General features: G+C 48.2%; 1 protein-coding gene across 1 annotated transcript; it reads right to left on the reverse strand.

The window, feature by feature from the left end:
• Window positions 1-780: 780 nt before the first annotated feature.
• On the reverse strand, window positions 781-10,110 carry LOC117887145 (cell surface glycoprotein CD200 receptor 1-A-like). Its single transcript, XM_034789438.1, has 5 exons — window positions 9,792-10,110; window positions 6,349-6,660; window positions 4,030-4,269; window positions 2,677-2,770; window positions 781-1,635 (listed from the first exon to the last, which is right to left on the reverse strand). Exons 1-5 carry the CDS (start codon window positions 9,859-9,861, stop codon window positions 1,623-1,625), a joined length of 729 nt encoding a protein of 242 aa, XP_034645329.1. The 5' UTR covers window positions 9,862-10,110; the 3' UTR covers window positions 781-1,622.
• Window positions 10,111-14,748: the final 4,638 nt, after the last annotated feature.

A 14,748-nucleotide genomic window follows, 5' to 3' on the forward strand; every position in this document is an offset into this window, starting at 1 on the left:
GGGGGTTCAGGGCAGAGGGCTGGAGGTGTGTGGGGGTGCAGGGCAGAAGGCTGGGTGTGTGGAGGGTCAGGGGGATTCATGGCAGAAGGCTGAGTGTGTGTGTGGGGGGGGTTCAGGGCAGAGGGATGGGGCTGTGGGGGTGCAGGGCAGAAGGATGGGTGTGTGTTGGGGTGTGGGAGGTTCAGGGCAGACGGCTGGGGGTGTGTTGGGGTGGGGGGTTCAGGGCTGTGGGAGTGTGGAGGGTGCAGGGCAGAAGGCTGGGTGTGTGTTGGGGTGTGGGGGGTTCAGGGTAGACAGCTGGGGATATGGGGGTGCAGGGCAGAAGGCTGAGTGTGGGGGGGGTTCAGGGCAGAGGGATGGGGCTGTGGGGTGCAGGGCAGAGGGATGGGGTGCTCAGCTCGTGGGGCTGGAAGGGATATGCCCTGTTCCACCCACTTCCCCCAGGCTCCGTCCCTACCTCTCTCTCCATCCCCTACAGAGCTGTGTGCATGCTGCCGTTCTTCCCCCTCCCCCTTGCTAGGGCCATCAGCTGATTGGCCAGGGAAGGAGAGGAGAAGGGGCCGGAAAGCACCACACTGGGTGAAGAAGCGGGGGAGAGGGGAAGCTTGGCTTCTGCAGAACCAAGCTTCTGTCTCCTGCCCTCACAGGGGAGAGTGGTGGGCGGGGAGGCTGAGTGGGGCTGAGGGCTGGGACCGCAGCAGGGAGCTGCATGCCACTCAAAATCGGCTCGCGTGCCGTGTTTGGCACGCGTGCCGTAGGTTGCCGAGCCCTGGTCTAGTATCTAGCACAATGGAGTGGGGCTCAAAACTGGGATTGATGCCTGGTTCTGTCACTGACCTGCTGAGTGAACTGGAGACATTTACTTCACCTCTGTTTTCTCATCAATGCTCTGTCTCTTATCTATTTGGACTATAAGATCTTTGGGGACGGCCTCTCACTATGTCTTCGTACAATACTGAGCAAAATGGGGCCCTGATCTCAGTTGGTGCCTAGAGCTTCTATTGCAAACAAGTAACAAATAATAATAACCCAGGTTAAAGCTGCAAAATAAGATTAAGTTCCAATCTATGCTAATGAGGATTTCATGATGTGGCAGCAAAAACAATCATCGTATTTAGGCTCCTAAATGCCCAAATGCCTTTTGAAAATGAGACTTGGGCTCCTCACACAATTAGATGTTGCAGTGCTGAGGGCAGAAATGCCTAAATTTAGAGCAATAAGAAAAAATTTCAAAACAACCCCCTCCTCCAGCCACTTTGCTGTAAAACCACTAGGTGTATCACAGCTATACTCAGAACACTCTTTGGGGCATGATCAGGGGGAATTCTCAGAGCTGCTGCTTTTTGGGTTTGAGTCTTGACTGTGGCAGTGCACTACAGCGCATGTTACATGTTCCATGTTCTTGGTATTCAGAGTGCAGATGGACTCTGTCCTGCTTTTGTCAAGCAACGGTTTGTGGAACTATTGCACCTGCAGAAAGCAGGGAGAGCCAAAAGCTTCCCTTAAAATATAACACTGTTCCCAGTTACTTTGGCAGCACATCTCAGATTTACTGACATCTTGACTTACATCCTCTTCCTTACCTGCATGTTGTGTGTAGGAGCAGTCTCAGGGATTTTGGATTAACAACAAATTCTGTGGAAGGGAAAAGAGGGGGAAAAAGACAGAAAAAAGTATAACAAATTCTACCTTCAGTGTTAGGATGGGCCACTGAGACCGCACATCTTGGAGCAGAAGGGCCCTGGTTTTGAGAGAGTCTGTAATCCACAACTAATGAACCTCTTCTTTCTCAAGTCATCAAGAAGGAGGCTAAATGTCATCTCTCAGATCCTTCACTGGGTGGCTCTTGACTCAGATGTTTTGATCTCCTGACTCTACATTTGTGAAGTCCCTACTCCTGCCTGTGGGAGCCCCGAGCCCATTGGGAGAGCAGAATAGTGGAGGCAAGGTCCTCTGGATGGATAAGAGCTTTGCCCTGAGTAAGCTTTACTCTACATGAACTAATCCCCTTCTGAGGGAGGAGGAGGACATGAGACTAAGCAGTTGGAGCTTGGACTAGGGGGGAGAGGAGCTGAGTGAGGGGTTCTCCTGGAATACCACCTACACCAGGAAAAGAACGTCGCAGTTACAAATTGTCTATATTTAAATACAACGCTCCCTGCTGTTTTACCCTGGCACTGCATCCCTCTGACGCGTTTAAGCAAGGTCTGATGGAACTGAAGTGCAGCTCCAGCCAGCAGCGTCCCTCACGCAACAAAGGAATAAAGATTCTGCTGCTTGATTCAGCTTTATTAACCTTCTGATGGGACAGTCCTGCTCCGTCCTCCAGAGCTGGGTGACATCTGTCTGGTAGGGAAACTGATCTCCCAAAGTGCTGACTCAAAGAAGCAGCTTGAGAGATTCTGTAGTACGTAGAGAACAACTTTTACTTTGCCAGCTCTCCATACTGACAGGAAGCTTCCCTGGAGTCAGGAGGTGGCATCTTGTGTGTCCCATGCCCACCCCCTCCACCAGTGTATCATTCACTTAGATACATTGTGCCTCTTTGTGCCACATCCTGTGTGACTGTGACAGAATCAGAGATGCTTGGATGTCATCTGATCTGATATCAAATAACACCTTAAGTTTCCTCTCAGCTCTAGACAAACTTATTCTTTTGGGCCATGTCATACATACCTGCCACAGTGGCGCTTACAGAAGAAAATGAAAACCAGAATGAAGAAGATGCCCAGGAGACCAGCACAGATGGCGAAACACTGAAGAAACATGTCTAATAAGAGAGAATCATGATTTTCTAAATAGGGAGAATCACCATTCAGTTATATTTCCTCGCTGATCAATTCCTTTATCGTGTCCACCTTAGGATCACAAGGTGCTTTAAACATTAATTATACCTCACAGCCTGCCTGTAAGAAGGGGAAACTGAGGCAAAGAGGTTAAATAGCTTGTCCAAGGTCATGTCTGGAGATTTCAATCTGCAAACGGAACCCATATCTCCCAATGGCCACTCATGCACAATAACTAATAGATCATGTTGTTCTGAAGGACTCTGCATATCTCACCATTTAAGAAAAATTAGGAGTCTGGTGGCACCTTAAAGACTAACAGATTTATTTGGGCATAATCTTTCGTGGGTAAAAAACCCACACCATGCATCTGAAGAAGTGGGTTTTTTACCTACAAAAGCTTTTGCCCAAATAAATCTGTTAGTCTTTAAGGTGCCACCAGACTCCTCCTTGTTTTTGTGACTACAGACTACCACGGCTACCCCAATACTTGTCACCATTCAAGCTATCTCCTATATGACTTCAAAGCAAAAGAGCAAGGAGAATAAATAAAACAGTCCAGATAACAGCCATTTACCGTTCAGATTACAAGACTATTACCCATTTTCAGGTGTCCAGACACTAGCATGTGCTCTCCTCCCCATCTCCTTTCACAGTCCCAGTGGCAGGATTTGTATTTGCATCCCAACACATTTTGTTTATGCTTCTCTTTCAGTTGAATGTCTTGTCCATACAAGCAAGTGACAATTGTGACTCAGGTCCCATCAATGCCTTCCCATTCCCAATAAAGTACCACAACCCTGACCTAGAGGGATCACCTCCAGGGAGGGAGTAGGATAGTTGAGTCTTCATGGCCCAGATCATGATGTCACACATGTCACTGACTCTTGGTCACTACCAAGCTGGGCCAAATGTGACTTGGTGATGTCACCGTGAAAGACTCCATAGCCATTGAACAGTCCCCTAACCGACCCAGTCCCCCAGGTTAGACATTTGTATGGAAAGGAGAAAAGAAAAAGGCCCCACTTCAGTCTTAAATTGTAGAGAGTATTTCTGCAGCTTTTATAGATTTCCTTCTCTAGACATTTTATGACGCAAACTGGAATGGTCGGCTGAATTCGCAAGGTCCCTGCCACACCCTCAATAGTCTCTCTAATATTTGTTGAAGCTGGTGAACAGAGGAGCACATAGTTTATCAGTTATGAATGAAGATTAAATAGAGAAAAGAGATGTGTTCTGTTACCTGATGTGCATTCCTTGGATTGGCTCGTGTTCCAAGCCGGATGAGAGACCAGGCAGGTGATACTAGTCTCTTTGGAGCTGTATATACTGAGCACAGTCACTGTCCCATTTGTGTGATTTTCAAGCTCAGTCCTGGGATCTCCAGTTGGGTCCCAAGAGACCTGTGCAGCTGGTTTCCCTGCAGCTGCCTTGCACACAGCGGTCCCTTTACTGTCACAGGTCAAGGTCACCACAGGAGGGACTGCAGGACAGGAAAAAGAGTTGAAGTTAGTTTGCTGCATGTGGGATGGCAACTTTCCTCATTCCTATACAAGAAGAACATTGCAGAAAGGAGAATGGGAGTGAAGACAGTATTGCAATAAATAGCAAACACCTGCTACAGCAAAATAGATAACATGGAGTCCTTACAGCTCTTGAAATAGGGGTATCCCTTGGATGAGAGGGTGAGTGGAAACCTTAGGTGTACCATTTGGACTACCATAGATAATATCCCGAGACACAGCTTTGGGGAAATGAAGTACCCTCTCCTCACATGGCAATTTATCCGGGTTCAGTTTGAGACATATAAGCTCTCACACACCCTCCGCTGTCAAGTTGGAACATAAACAAAAGAAAAGAACCTGAATTCACTTCAGAACTAGAGACTGTTGAGAGCTAAAGTGGGAACTAGGAAAAACAGCAGAGAGGAGGAAGGCTGGGAACCACAATAAGCAAAGGTTCATGCCTGTAATGTAAGGCCTTTCCTTCAAATGTTTTGACCAGGGCCGGCTCCAGGCACCAGCCTACCAAGCAGGTGCTTGGGGTGGCCATTCCGGAGAGGGGCGGCAGGTCCAGCTGTTCGGCGGCAATTCGGCGGACGGGACCTCACTCCTGCTCGGAGCGAAGGACCTCCCACCGAATTGCCGTCGCAGATCGTGATCGCGGCTTTTTTTTGTTTGTTTGTTTGGCTGCTTGGAGTGTCCAAAACCCTTGGTTTTGACTGACCAAGTTTCCCAGCTCCACGCCACAAAGTGAATGGCTGGGACCAGGAGCTCATCTATCACTCAGGTTCCACTGCATTGTCTCGTGTCATGACTCCTAACAATTCACCCACTCGTGTCAGTTTCTCAGGGATGCTGTGTAGAAATGGGCCTGAATCCAAAACCCCATATCCAAAAAGTTCAGCTCTGGATCCTGATCTACATTTTGTGTCATCTGCTGCTGATCCCCGGCAGTAGTTAACACAGGGGTGTGCGTATATTTCTTATCCCTGGTGTGTCTTTGTCTCTTTTCCCCCCCTCTGTTTTAGTTAATTTTGCAGTAGTAAATTCTTATGGTTATATCATTTGATATAGTCTTTCCAAAATTAGCTGGGCAACTTTCAGTATTCTGATCTAGTTACTGCCCTCGTGTCAGGTGGGTCACCACGGTCATCCTCCTTTGTTGTGCACAAGATAATGCACTAATAGAGTGACCAGACAGCAAATGTGAAAAATCAGGACAGGGGATGGGGGGTAATAGGCGCCTATATAAGAAAAAGCCCCCAAAATCAGGACTGTCCCTACAAAACCGGGACATCTGGTCACCCTAATGCACTAATGAAGTTCCTAGTAAATAGTCTCTTTATGCTTGAGGCAGAAATGTTACAGAGGTAGGATAGGAGGAACTGGATGTCCCAGGGGGTTGGTAATAGGCTCTATTAGCCTTTTACTTGTAGCTCATCAGTTCTAAACCAGATCAGGTTTGCAGAAATTGAAAGTCATTACTATCTGCTGTAGGTGAACTGTGCTGACCTCAGTCGTGGTGCTAACAGACTTGGTTTACACTCGCCAATGGGCATCCAGTCTCAGAAGAGAGACCATGGAACCACTGAACACGGGGGGACTGAACTATCATTATTTAGGCTCCTGACATCCATTGAAATCAGTAGAAGTTGGGAGTCTAAATACTTTTCAGGATCTGGGCCTAAATTAACTTTGTAAAAGCAGTTTCCTGGGGGGATGGCTTGGGCTGGGGGTGTTTGTACAGAAGCCCCTGTACCAAATAGCCAAAGATTGATGTTAACATCAGGTAGAAAAATAGCTAATGGCCAACCTTTCCAGCCCTAGAAACCAGGAGAAAGGTTTGTGGCCGGAAAGGAGGACCAGAATGTAAAGAAGTTGGATGCGAGGAGAGACCAGAATGAATTCACATAAGGGGATTGACCTGGCAGACATCCTAAGCTCCTTCGTTTTTGGAGTTCTCTGAGCCTATATTCTCCACATTCTAAGAGGAGGGGAGGTTTATGTGTCAAGCATGAATCTGATCATGTAGACAAAGAACTTCACAACCTGTTACTTACCTAATACAGTCAGAGTGTAGGTTCGAATGATAGTTCCATCGCTGGTTAAAGTTTCACAGCTATAACATCCCTCATCTGTGAGTGTCACTTGCCGTATCTGAAGTGCACTATCAGTTTCAGGACTATATTTCCAATCCATTCTCTCACTGCAGTTTGTTCTGTTTGTCTTGTTCAGATCACGTCTATATGCCAGTTGGCAGTGATTTCCAGTCCTTGGTCTTATCGTCCATATTACTGCTACCAGATCCACCATTGAAACGTTACTACAGTTCAGATTAATGCTGGAACCAGCTATTTTAGATACTCTGTCATCTAGAAAAGATGCAGGAAGAAAAGGACACTTGCAAAGGTCACCCAGAATGTCATTATAACCTTGGATCTCTGGGGTAACATCTCTAGTATTATATAATATTCCATAGTAAGATCCCACCTCTGCAGGTACTAGACCCATTTTCTTGCATCCCATAGCTTTAAACGGTGACCGATAACCTGACTTTTGGTTTTGCCACCAGTCCACAGGATTAACCTCTCTGCTCCCATGCTCTGTAGAACCTGCTGCCTACTGCAATCACTGCCAAGTTTCAGTATAAAGATGTTATTGTGGAGTGGAGCCTGACTGAGATGCAGGGCACAGCCATACTGTAGGAGCTCCTGGGGTAACTTTATTTTTTTCTTCTTCTTGCTTTGGCTGCAATTGTGAGGCAAATGAATGATGGGGAGGAGTAACATTAGCAGTGCAACTGTTCTGTACTGCCCTTGGCGTAAGCACAAATCAGGAGAAGTTGGACATTTCTGAGCCACTTCCTGCTGCTCCAGCCACAATGGGAGTTAAGCTACCACCTTGGATTAGCTGGAACTCAGCAGAATCAGAAAATCCTTGCAGGAGCTGTATGCTAAAGATCGGCGTATACGTAAAACGTATACAGCTATGCCAGATAAGGGTGCGATTTTTTTTTTTTTTTTACCAATATAGCTGTGCCAGTGTAAGTCCTACTATAGATTCAGTTATCCTGGAAAAACAGTCCAACTTTGAAAATAGTTTCTATTCAACATATCTTTCTTCCTCTACCTTCCTGAGGCCAAATTGTGCCCTGCTACACCGGAGTAAATCTGAATTAGGTCCTTTGATTTTAGTGGCGTTATGCCAGATTTACATTGATGTTATTGAGAACCAAATTTGAATGTTTGTATTTGATATTTATCTGGTCACTTCTCTGACAAGAATTTGTTTCTACTCCTCTTAGGCCTGCAAAGCCCATACAGACACAGGAGAGCGAGCTGGGGTCTATTCTGCCTCACTGAGCATTGACAAAACTCTCAGTTAAGTTCCAGTGAAATAGTCTTTACTATCAGTGGTGGAGGAAGAGGAACAAAGAACCCAGCTGCATTTTCAGATTCCAGGTGAAATTTGTGGAGTTGGCAGTTAGAAAAATCCTATGACTGCTAAGCTGAGCAAATTTGTCCTGCGATTGCAGAGAACAAATAGGGAACTCCCCTCCCCCCATCTCTTTTTAGAGTTACTAGTCTGGATATAAAATGCATATGAAGTCCAGTACAACTTATTTTCATGGCTGAATCCTCAGCATCACTAACCCCTGGCCTGGGGGGCTTTAGATGTGAGTTAGTGACATGCCAATGGAAGGAGGAGTCTAGTAGGTGGATCTCTAACCAAACCCATCCCTTGTATAGTAGGGATGCAGCAGGCCTTGATGCTGCTACAGACCATGGGCTGCAGTCCTACCCATAGAGCCGTAAAACCTGCGGATCCCATTCTCTCACCCAATGAGGATTCTCTATGCAAAACTATTCACTTTGATTTTAAACTTCTTGGGGCAGGGACCATCTCCTTTGTTGTGTGTTTGTCCAGTGCCTAGCATGGTGAGGCTCTGCTCCATGACTGGGGCATCTAGGTGCCACCATAATACAAATAATGATGAATAATAATGAGATTTTTGGGCAGGATGAGAGGATTCAGCCCCAAGTATAGAGTTAACTTCTCCTTCCCAATCTCTCACAGGGTGATGGATGTCTCAGTGCTCTGAGTTCTGCCAGTACTGTGCAGCACCAGGCCACCCTCTATTTCCTCATCACTTAGTGATGGCCATTCAGTCAGGAAATACATTAGCAGTAGGGAGGTTTGGATTTTGTGCAATCTGGAAATCTTGATTCTTGCCAGCGATTGAATGGTTTTCTTGACTGGGCTCAATATCAGATCTGGTGGAATTTCTTGTCTGAGAACCTTTGTATAAGGAAACCTGACTGCAGGGGCTGCAGCAAACCCAGTCAGAGAAATGGCTCAGCAGGGGAGGGTGCCTAGGGGACGGAGCAGCCTCGCGCTCCCTGGGGGCAGGATCCAGGGTGGGGAGGCGGGTGGGGGCAGGTGAAGAGAGTGCTAAGCCCCTGCCCGGGGGGCTGCTGTGGAGCCTGCAGGGCCCTGGTGTGAACAGGCTGGAAATCACTTCTTCCCCCCACCCTCCCGCTACTCCGCTGAGGGGTTTCCCCGTGCCAGTGCTGTGTGGGGTTTTGGCACACACAGGGCTTGTCTCCTCCTGGCCAGTGCCCTAGGGCCGGAGATTCTGGGTTATGCTGGGGCGCCGGCCCAGCCAGAGGCAGTGGGGGAAGGAAGGCGCCTGCTAGCCAGTCTGTTGGTGAGCTCAGCGCTCCAACCAGGGGCTGGTTCTCCGCACAGTGCTGGGAGCAGGACGTGCCCCACCAGGGGGGGGGAGTGGAGGAGCAGCGGGGCTGGGGTGTGTGTATGAAGGGACAAATCAGGGAGAGGACAGCAAGATGGGGACCATGTAAAGGGCCAATGGGTGGGCACCAGAGGTGACACGTAACCAGCCGCCACCTGGCATCTGCCTGCAACTTACCAGCCACCGCAGCGTGCAGCCAGTGCTGGCCAGAAACGGGACAGGGGACTGGGAGCCAGCACGCACTGAGGGCTGCACTGATGGACCAGCTCGGGGAGTGGCTGGCCCTGCAGCTTTGCCCCGCCACCAGCCTTACACACTCACCCTATTGTTAGCCACTGGAGCCCCCACTCACCGCTGGTGGGTGGGCAGCTGGCAAGCAGCGATTCGGCCAGCAGCAGGACCCACCAGTACTGATGGGGGGCAGAGTGGGAGGAGAGACAGAAGATACAGTACAATTTGCCCGTTTTTAAGAAAAATTCAGGACACCTGCAGAAGGGCTTAAATATGGGACTGTCCCTTTAAAAACAGGACATCTGGTGACCCTACTAGTGACAACAGGCTTCGTGATCACAGGCAGATGTAGTGGATGAAGAGCAGGTCTAAGATGCCACTAACAATACATAATTGACTGCATCCTTTAATGAAAGCAGCACTGATAGGTACAGCATTTATGTGAAGGAAACATCTTAGCACATTCCCCTTGCCTCTATCCACAGCAGCTGCTTGGTCCCAAAGAGAAGTCCAACTTACCCATTGGTATCACGGCCACAGTGACAGTGAGCAGAACGAAGGTACAAAAAGTCTTCCCAACACAATTCATGTCAGCTTTTGCTTTAATCGCTCACACAGCTCGCTCGCTCTATCCACCCTGTTGTAAGCCCAGCTGCAGATGTGGGGAGCTTCCCTCTGTGACAGCGTGTCCTTGCCAGCCAGTGTCTCTGTTCCCTCGTCCACTTCCCCACCTCTTCTCCACCCCAACTCCGCCTGCTCCTGACTGATTAGCTCCTTGGAGGTGGAGAGGCTCCTTCCTCTGCCTTTTCATAGCACTAGGCTTCCTGCGCTGAGAGCCAAAGCGAACATCGAGGAAACAGATTGAGCAGCTCTGCCTTCCGTTCATTGGCTCTCCTCGCAGTGCTGATGTGTGAAGATAATCTCCACAGCAGAGCTCAGAATGGAGTAAAAATGAAGTATATTCTTCAAGCCTGGGCTTACTGTCAGAGAGGGAATCTTAATAGTGGGGAGTTGGAGCATCCAGTAATAACAGTGCACTCAGCGCTTCACAGATAAGAAAAGTTCCGTTCCTGAAGGGCTTCCATTCTAAGACCTTCTCTACAAAGACCTCTTTTAACAATTGCCCCGCAGGAGGTGCTCTGTCCCTGTTAGGATCAGGGCCTTAATCCTGCTCTTAAACAAAGAGGCATGCTCAGACCTCAGAGAAGAGAATGTGTAGTGAGGGGGGAAAAAGTCTATATTTTACTTAGCTTTGGACACAAGTTCTTTAGAAACACTCAATGTACTTTAACTATACCATTCATTATTTTGTATATACGTATCTGTATTATATTCCATCTTGATCATCTCCTTTGAAGTAAACAGTCCCAGTCTTTCTTCACACATATGTCTCTAATCATTTTTGCCATCTGCCTCTGTCCCGTTTCTAATTCTGCTGTATCCTCAGGGGACCAGAACTGAGCACAGTACTGCATAGGAGGACATACCATTGTTTTATAATATTTTCTTTTCCATCCCTTCTACGTTTTAACATTATTATTATTATTATTATTATTATTATTATTATTTTTTGCTTTTTAGACCTCCCCATAAACAAAGGGCCTGGGAAGCAAAACACAAAATGATTGAGGTGGGACTTATGTTTTCTCTTGTTTCTGCATCCCAGAGAATGGAGATGCTTTTGTCTTTTCTCAGCCAGAGACTGGCGTGTCTGTTACACCAGAGAACTTGGCCTCTTTTACAGAGGAGGTGAGGAGAGCTGTTCATCTGGGAGGAGCAAGGAGGGGGGTGTAGAAGCCAAGGTGAGAGAGGATCAGGGCCTGGATAAGTTGGATGGAGGAGGACAGATGGAATTTGCAGATCATGCAGAGGGGAAAATTTAGAGGATTTATTGACCTCATGAATGTGGGGAAACCGGAAGGGTGGGAGTGGGGAGTTGATTGTGATGCTGAGACAACGCAGAGATTGGAGGTGTTGGCAGCTGGGCTAGGGAATGGGGAAGAAGAGGGAAAGGTCTGGCAGGAAATGGGAGGCATTTGGATTTCATGGGGTTGAACTTGAGCTGGTGGCCTGTGCATTATCCAAGAAGAGTCTGGACAAAGAGGGGGAGGGGAGGGAGCTGAGCTAGACCCGAGAGCCCTCTCTGCTAAAGGTAGTAACTGAAGCCAGGAGATTGCATGAGGTTACCTCTAGGTAGTGCAGAGGGGAGAAAAGAAGAGGGCCAAGGACTGAGCCCTGAGGGTCACCAACAGAGAACAAAAGGGAGAAGGAAGAGCCCCCAGTGGAGATACTGATGAAGCAGTTGAAGAGGGAGGAAGAACACCAGAGACGACTGTTTCTGAAGCCAAGGGTGGAGACAATCTCAGAGAGAGAGAGGGTAGTGGTGATCTCCTCTGACAGCATCTCTTCAGACAACAGTACAGTCCTGACAGCAGTATAATCACATGCAGCGAATAGTCCTGAGAGGCCTCAGAGGGCACACGTTCTGTGGGGTTGCATGGTTTTACCATAGTACTACAGAAAAGAGTCAACACCAGGATCATTTATTTGAAATGGAATGCAGACTTGTCACGTTGCCAATCTCAAGCCAGATCTTGTCTGTTCTCGTAGCTGAAGTATGGGTTCTCTATTGTGGTTTTTAATGTGGGTTAGTTTAGATCAGGGGTGAGCAGACTTTTTAGCCCGAGGGCCACATCTGGGTATGGAAATTGTTTGCCGGGCCATAAATGATCACGAAATTGGGCGTTGGAGTGCAGGAGGGGGTAAGGGCTCTGGCTGGGGTGTGGGCTCTGGAGTAGGTCTGGGGATGAGGGGTTGGGAGTTCAGGAGGGTGCTCCAGGCAGTGACCGAGGGGTTCGGAGGGTGGAAGGAGGTTCAGGGCTAGGGTAGGGGGTTGGAGTGCAGGAGGGGATCAGGGGTGCAGGCTCCGGGTGGCACTTGCCTCAAGCAGCTCCCAGAAGCAGCAGCATGTCCCCCCTCTGGCACCTACGCAGAGGCATGGCCAGGCAGCTCCGCACACTGCCCCATCCTCAGGCACCACCCCTGCAGCTCCCATTGGCTGCGGTTCCTGGCCAATGGGAGCTGCAGGGGCGGCGTTTCACAGTGGCAGCATGTGGAGCCCCCTGGCTGCCCCTACACATAGAAGCCGGAGGGGGGAACATGCCGCTGCTTCCAGGAGCCACGTGGAACGGGGTAAGCTCCCGACCCCGCTCCCCGGCTGAAGCAGGGCAAGCTCTGGGCCCCACTCCCCTGCCGGAATTTAAGGGCTGGATTAAAAATTCTGGAGGGCCAGATGCGTCTCCCAGGCCACAGTTTGCCCACTCCTGTTTTAGATACACTTTCTGTTTCTTATAGTATCATCAGACATTGTCTGAGAGATGCACAGTCTGTGATCAGCTCAGTTTGAAGTGGTTTTGCTCAGACTTAAGCCTTTCATGACAACAGAATTTATCATAATAACTTATTCAATATACAGAGCAGCTGCAGGATTTGGGAAGATACATTGTAGTATCGAAGTATAGATAAAAATAAGCTTTTGCGAGTAAAATTACTACTTAATATAGCCTGAATATTGAGAGGTGGTTATTTTGTCAGATCCTCAGTTAGTGTAAATTGGCGTCAAGTTCCATTGACTTCTGAGGATCTCGCCTATTGTGTCAACCACAGCATCCCAAAGTGATGATGTCGCTAAGTAATCTGGACTTAAATAGATACATGAGAAAAGTCTCATCAGTCAAGGGAGCTGGTCTCTGCACTATTGATATTCTTACCTGACTGCACAGAACACACACGACATCCCATCAATGAAATAAATTGTTCTGGCCTTTGGCAGGAAGGCTGCATTTACAGTCCAGTGCATTGTGCACAACTCACCATGATACGTCTATTTAAAGAACCTTTAACTCTCCTACAGACACTAATAGAGTTGGAGCATCAAGCTTAATGGGAAATTTCCTGTTTCTTGATGATTTGCATCAGAGACTTACAATTATTGATAGTTTTTCCACCTTTGTTGATTTTACTAAATAACTTTTTTTTTCATTTTTAAACTCTTTTCCCCCCTAATTAAAAAAAAAAAGGTAGATGAATTTCATGGGTTTGTTGTGTGTGGTCATTTAAGTGAACAAACAAAAGCATTGGATAGAGACATTTTTTGCGGCAGATGCTGTACAAACTTCTTCGACAACAATCCTGACCTGCTGCCCTACAGCTATTCCCGTTCTGGGCTCCCCATACAGCTCTGCCAGTGTTCCTGAATGTTGACCTGCAGCCCCGCTCCCGTTATTCCATCTCTGCGCCTCACACAGCTGTGCCGATGCCCCTCAATCCAGCCCTGCAGCCCCTGTGCTAGTCCAGTCATAGTCCTTCCAAGAATTCCACCAAAACAGCTTGACTCTAACCTGCAAACCCACCTGAAATGTGACTGCGAAGGCAGATAAAATAATAGACTCCAGCTTCAGCTGTTACCTGCAGCGCCCCATAACGGATGTCATACTGTGGTCGTTTCCTATCAGTTCAGTCCCACAAAATAACAACAAACTCTGACCAACCTGCTCCCCTAACAGAGTGATAAAGTGAAACCCGAGGGAGAAAGTCACATAGTAAAGGGGTTGGGGCTGTTTCTGAAGCAGCTTTTTAGGTGCTCTGTGGTTAGTTGGTATTGTTTATTCCTGGAAACACCCACACACCTGAAAGTCCTGATGAGAATATGGTCTCTTCTGTGACTCCCCCCAGAGGGTAGGAGGGACAGAGGCAGAGTGCAGCACCCTCACATATCAAAGGCACTTTTATTTCATATCAAAACTGAAATGACTGAGCCCTGACTTGGTGCTTTTAGCTTCTTTTCTTTCCAGTTGAAGGACCAGAATTGTCCTGAAGTTGAATCCACAGGTTTAAATTCCTTCTTGTGGTCTGTAGACTGAGAATTTTTGACAGCATTTCAAGGCAGATTTAGAGGAGTGGATCTATATGTAAATCTATTTAGATACTCCTCCCCCATCCTGCCCCCAGCTGCAGGATCTGAACCAGTGTCTCTTACAATCCATCTATCTCCAGAATGAGATACCTGCTTTCTCAAAAATTTATAGAGGCAACTCTTCAGTAGATGTAAATTTTCACAGCTCCATTAAGTTAATAAGGCCAGAAGGGACCATTATGATCCTCTAGTCCAGTGGTCCCCAAACTTTTTACCTCACACCCCCCCCACCCCAGGAGTGAGGCTGTGGCTTCTGGAGGGCGGTACAGGGACCGAGGTAAGGGGGCCAAGGCTGGGGCCACAGCTGGGGGTGGGAGGGGAGCGTTGGCCAAGGCCGGTAGCCAGGTGGAGGTTGACAGCTGGGGTCAGCAGCCAGGGCCAGATCCAGGAGCGGAGCTGGATGGCACTCCCTCCCAGGTCCCTGTGGAGCCTGGCCTGAGCCCCAGCTGCAACCCCCCAAAATGTTCCTCCGCCCCCCCTCTAGGGGGCCGTGCCCCACAG

The sequence above is a fragment of the Trachemys scripta genome, chromosome 1, assembly GCF_013100865.1.
Source record: "Trachemys scripta elegans isolate TJP31775 chromosome 1, CAS_Tse_1.0, whole genome shotgun sequence".
In the NCBI taxonomy this organism is placed as follows: domain Eukaryota; kingdom Metazoa; phylum Chordata; order Testudines; family Emydidae; genus Trachemys; species Trachemys scripta.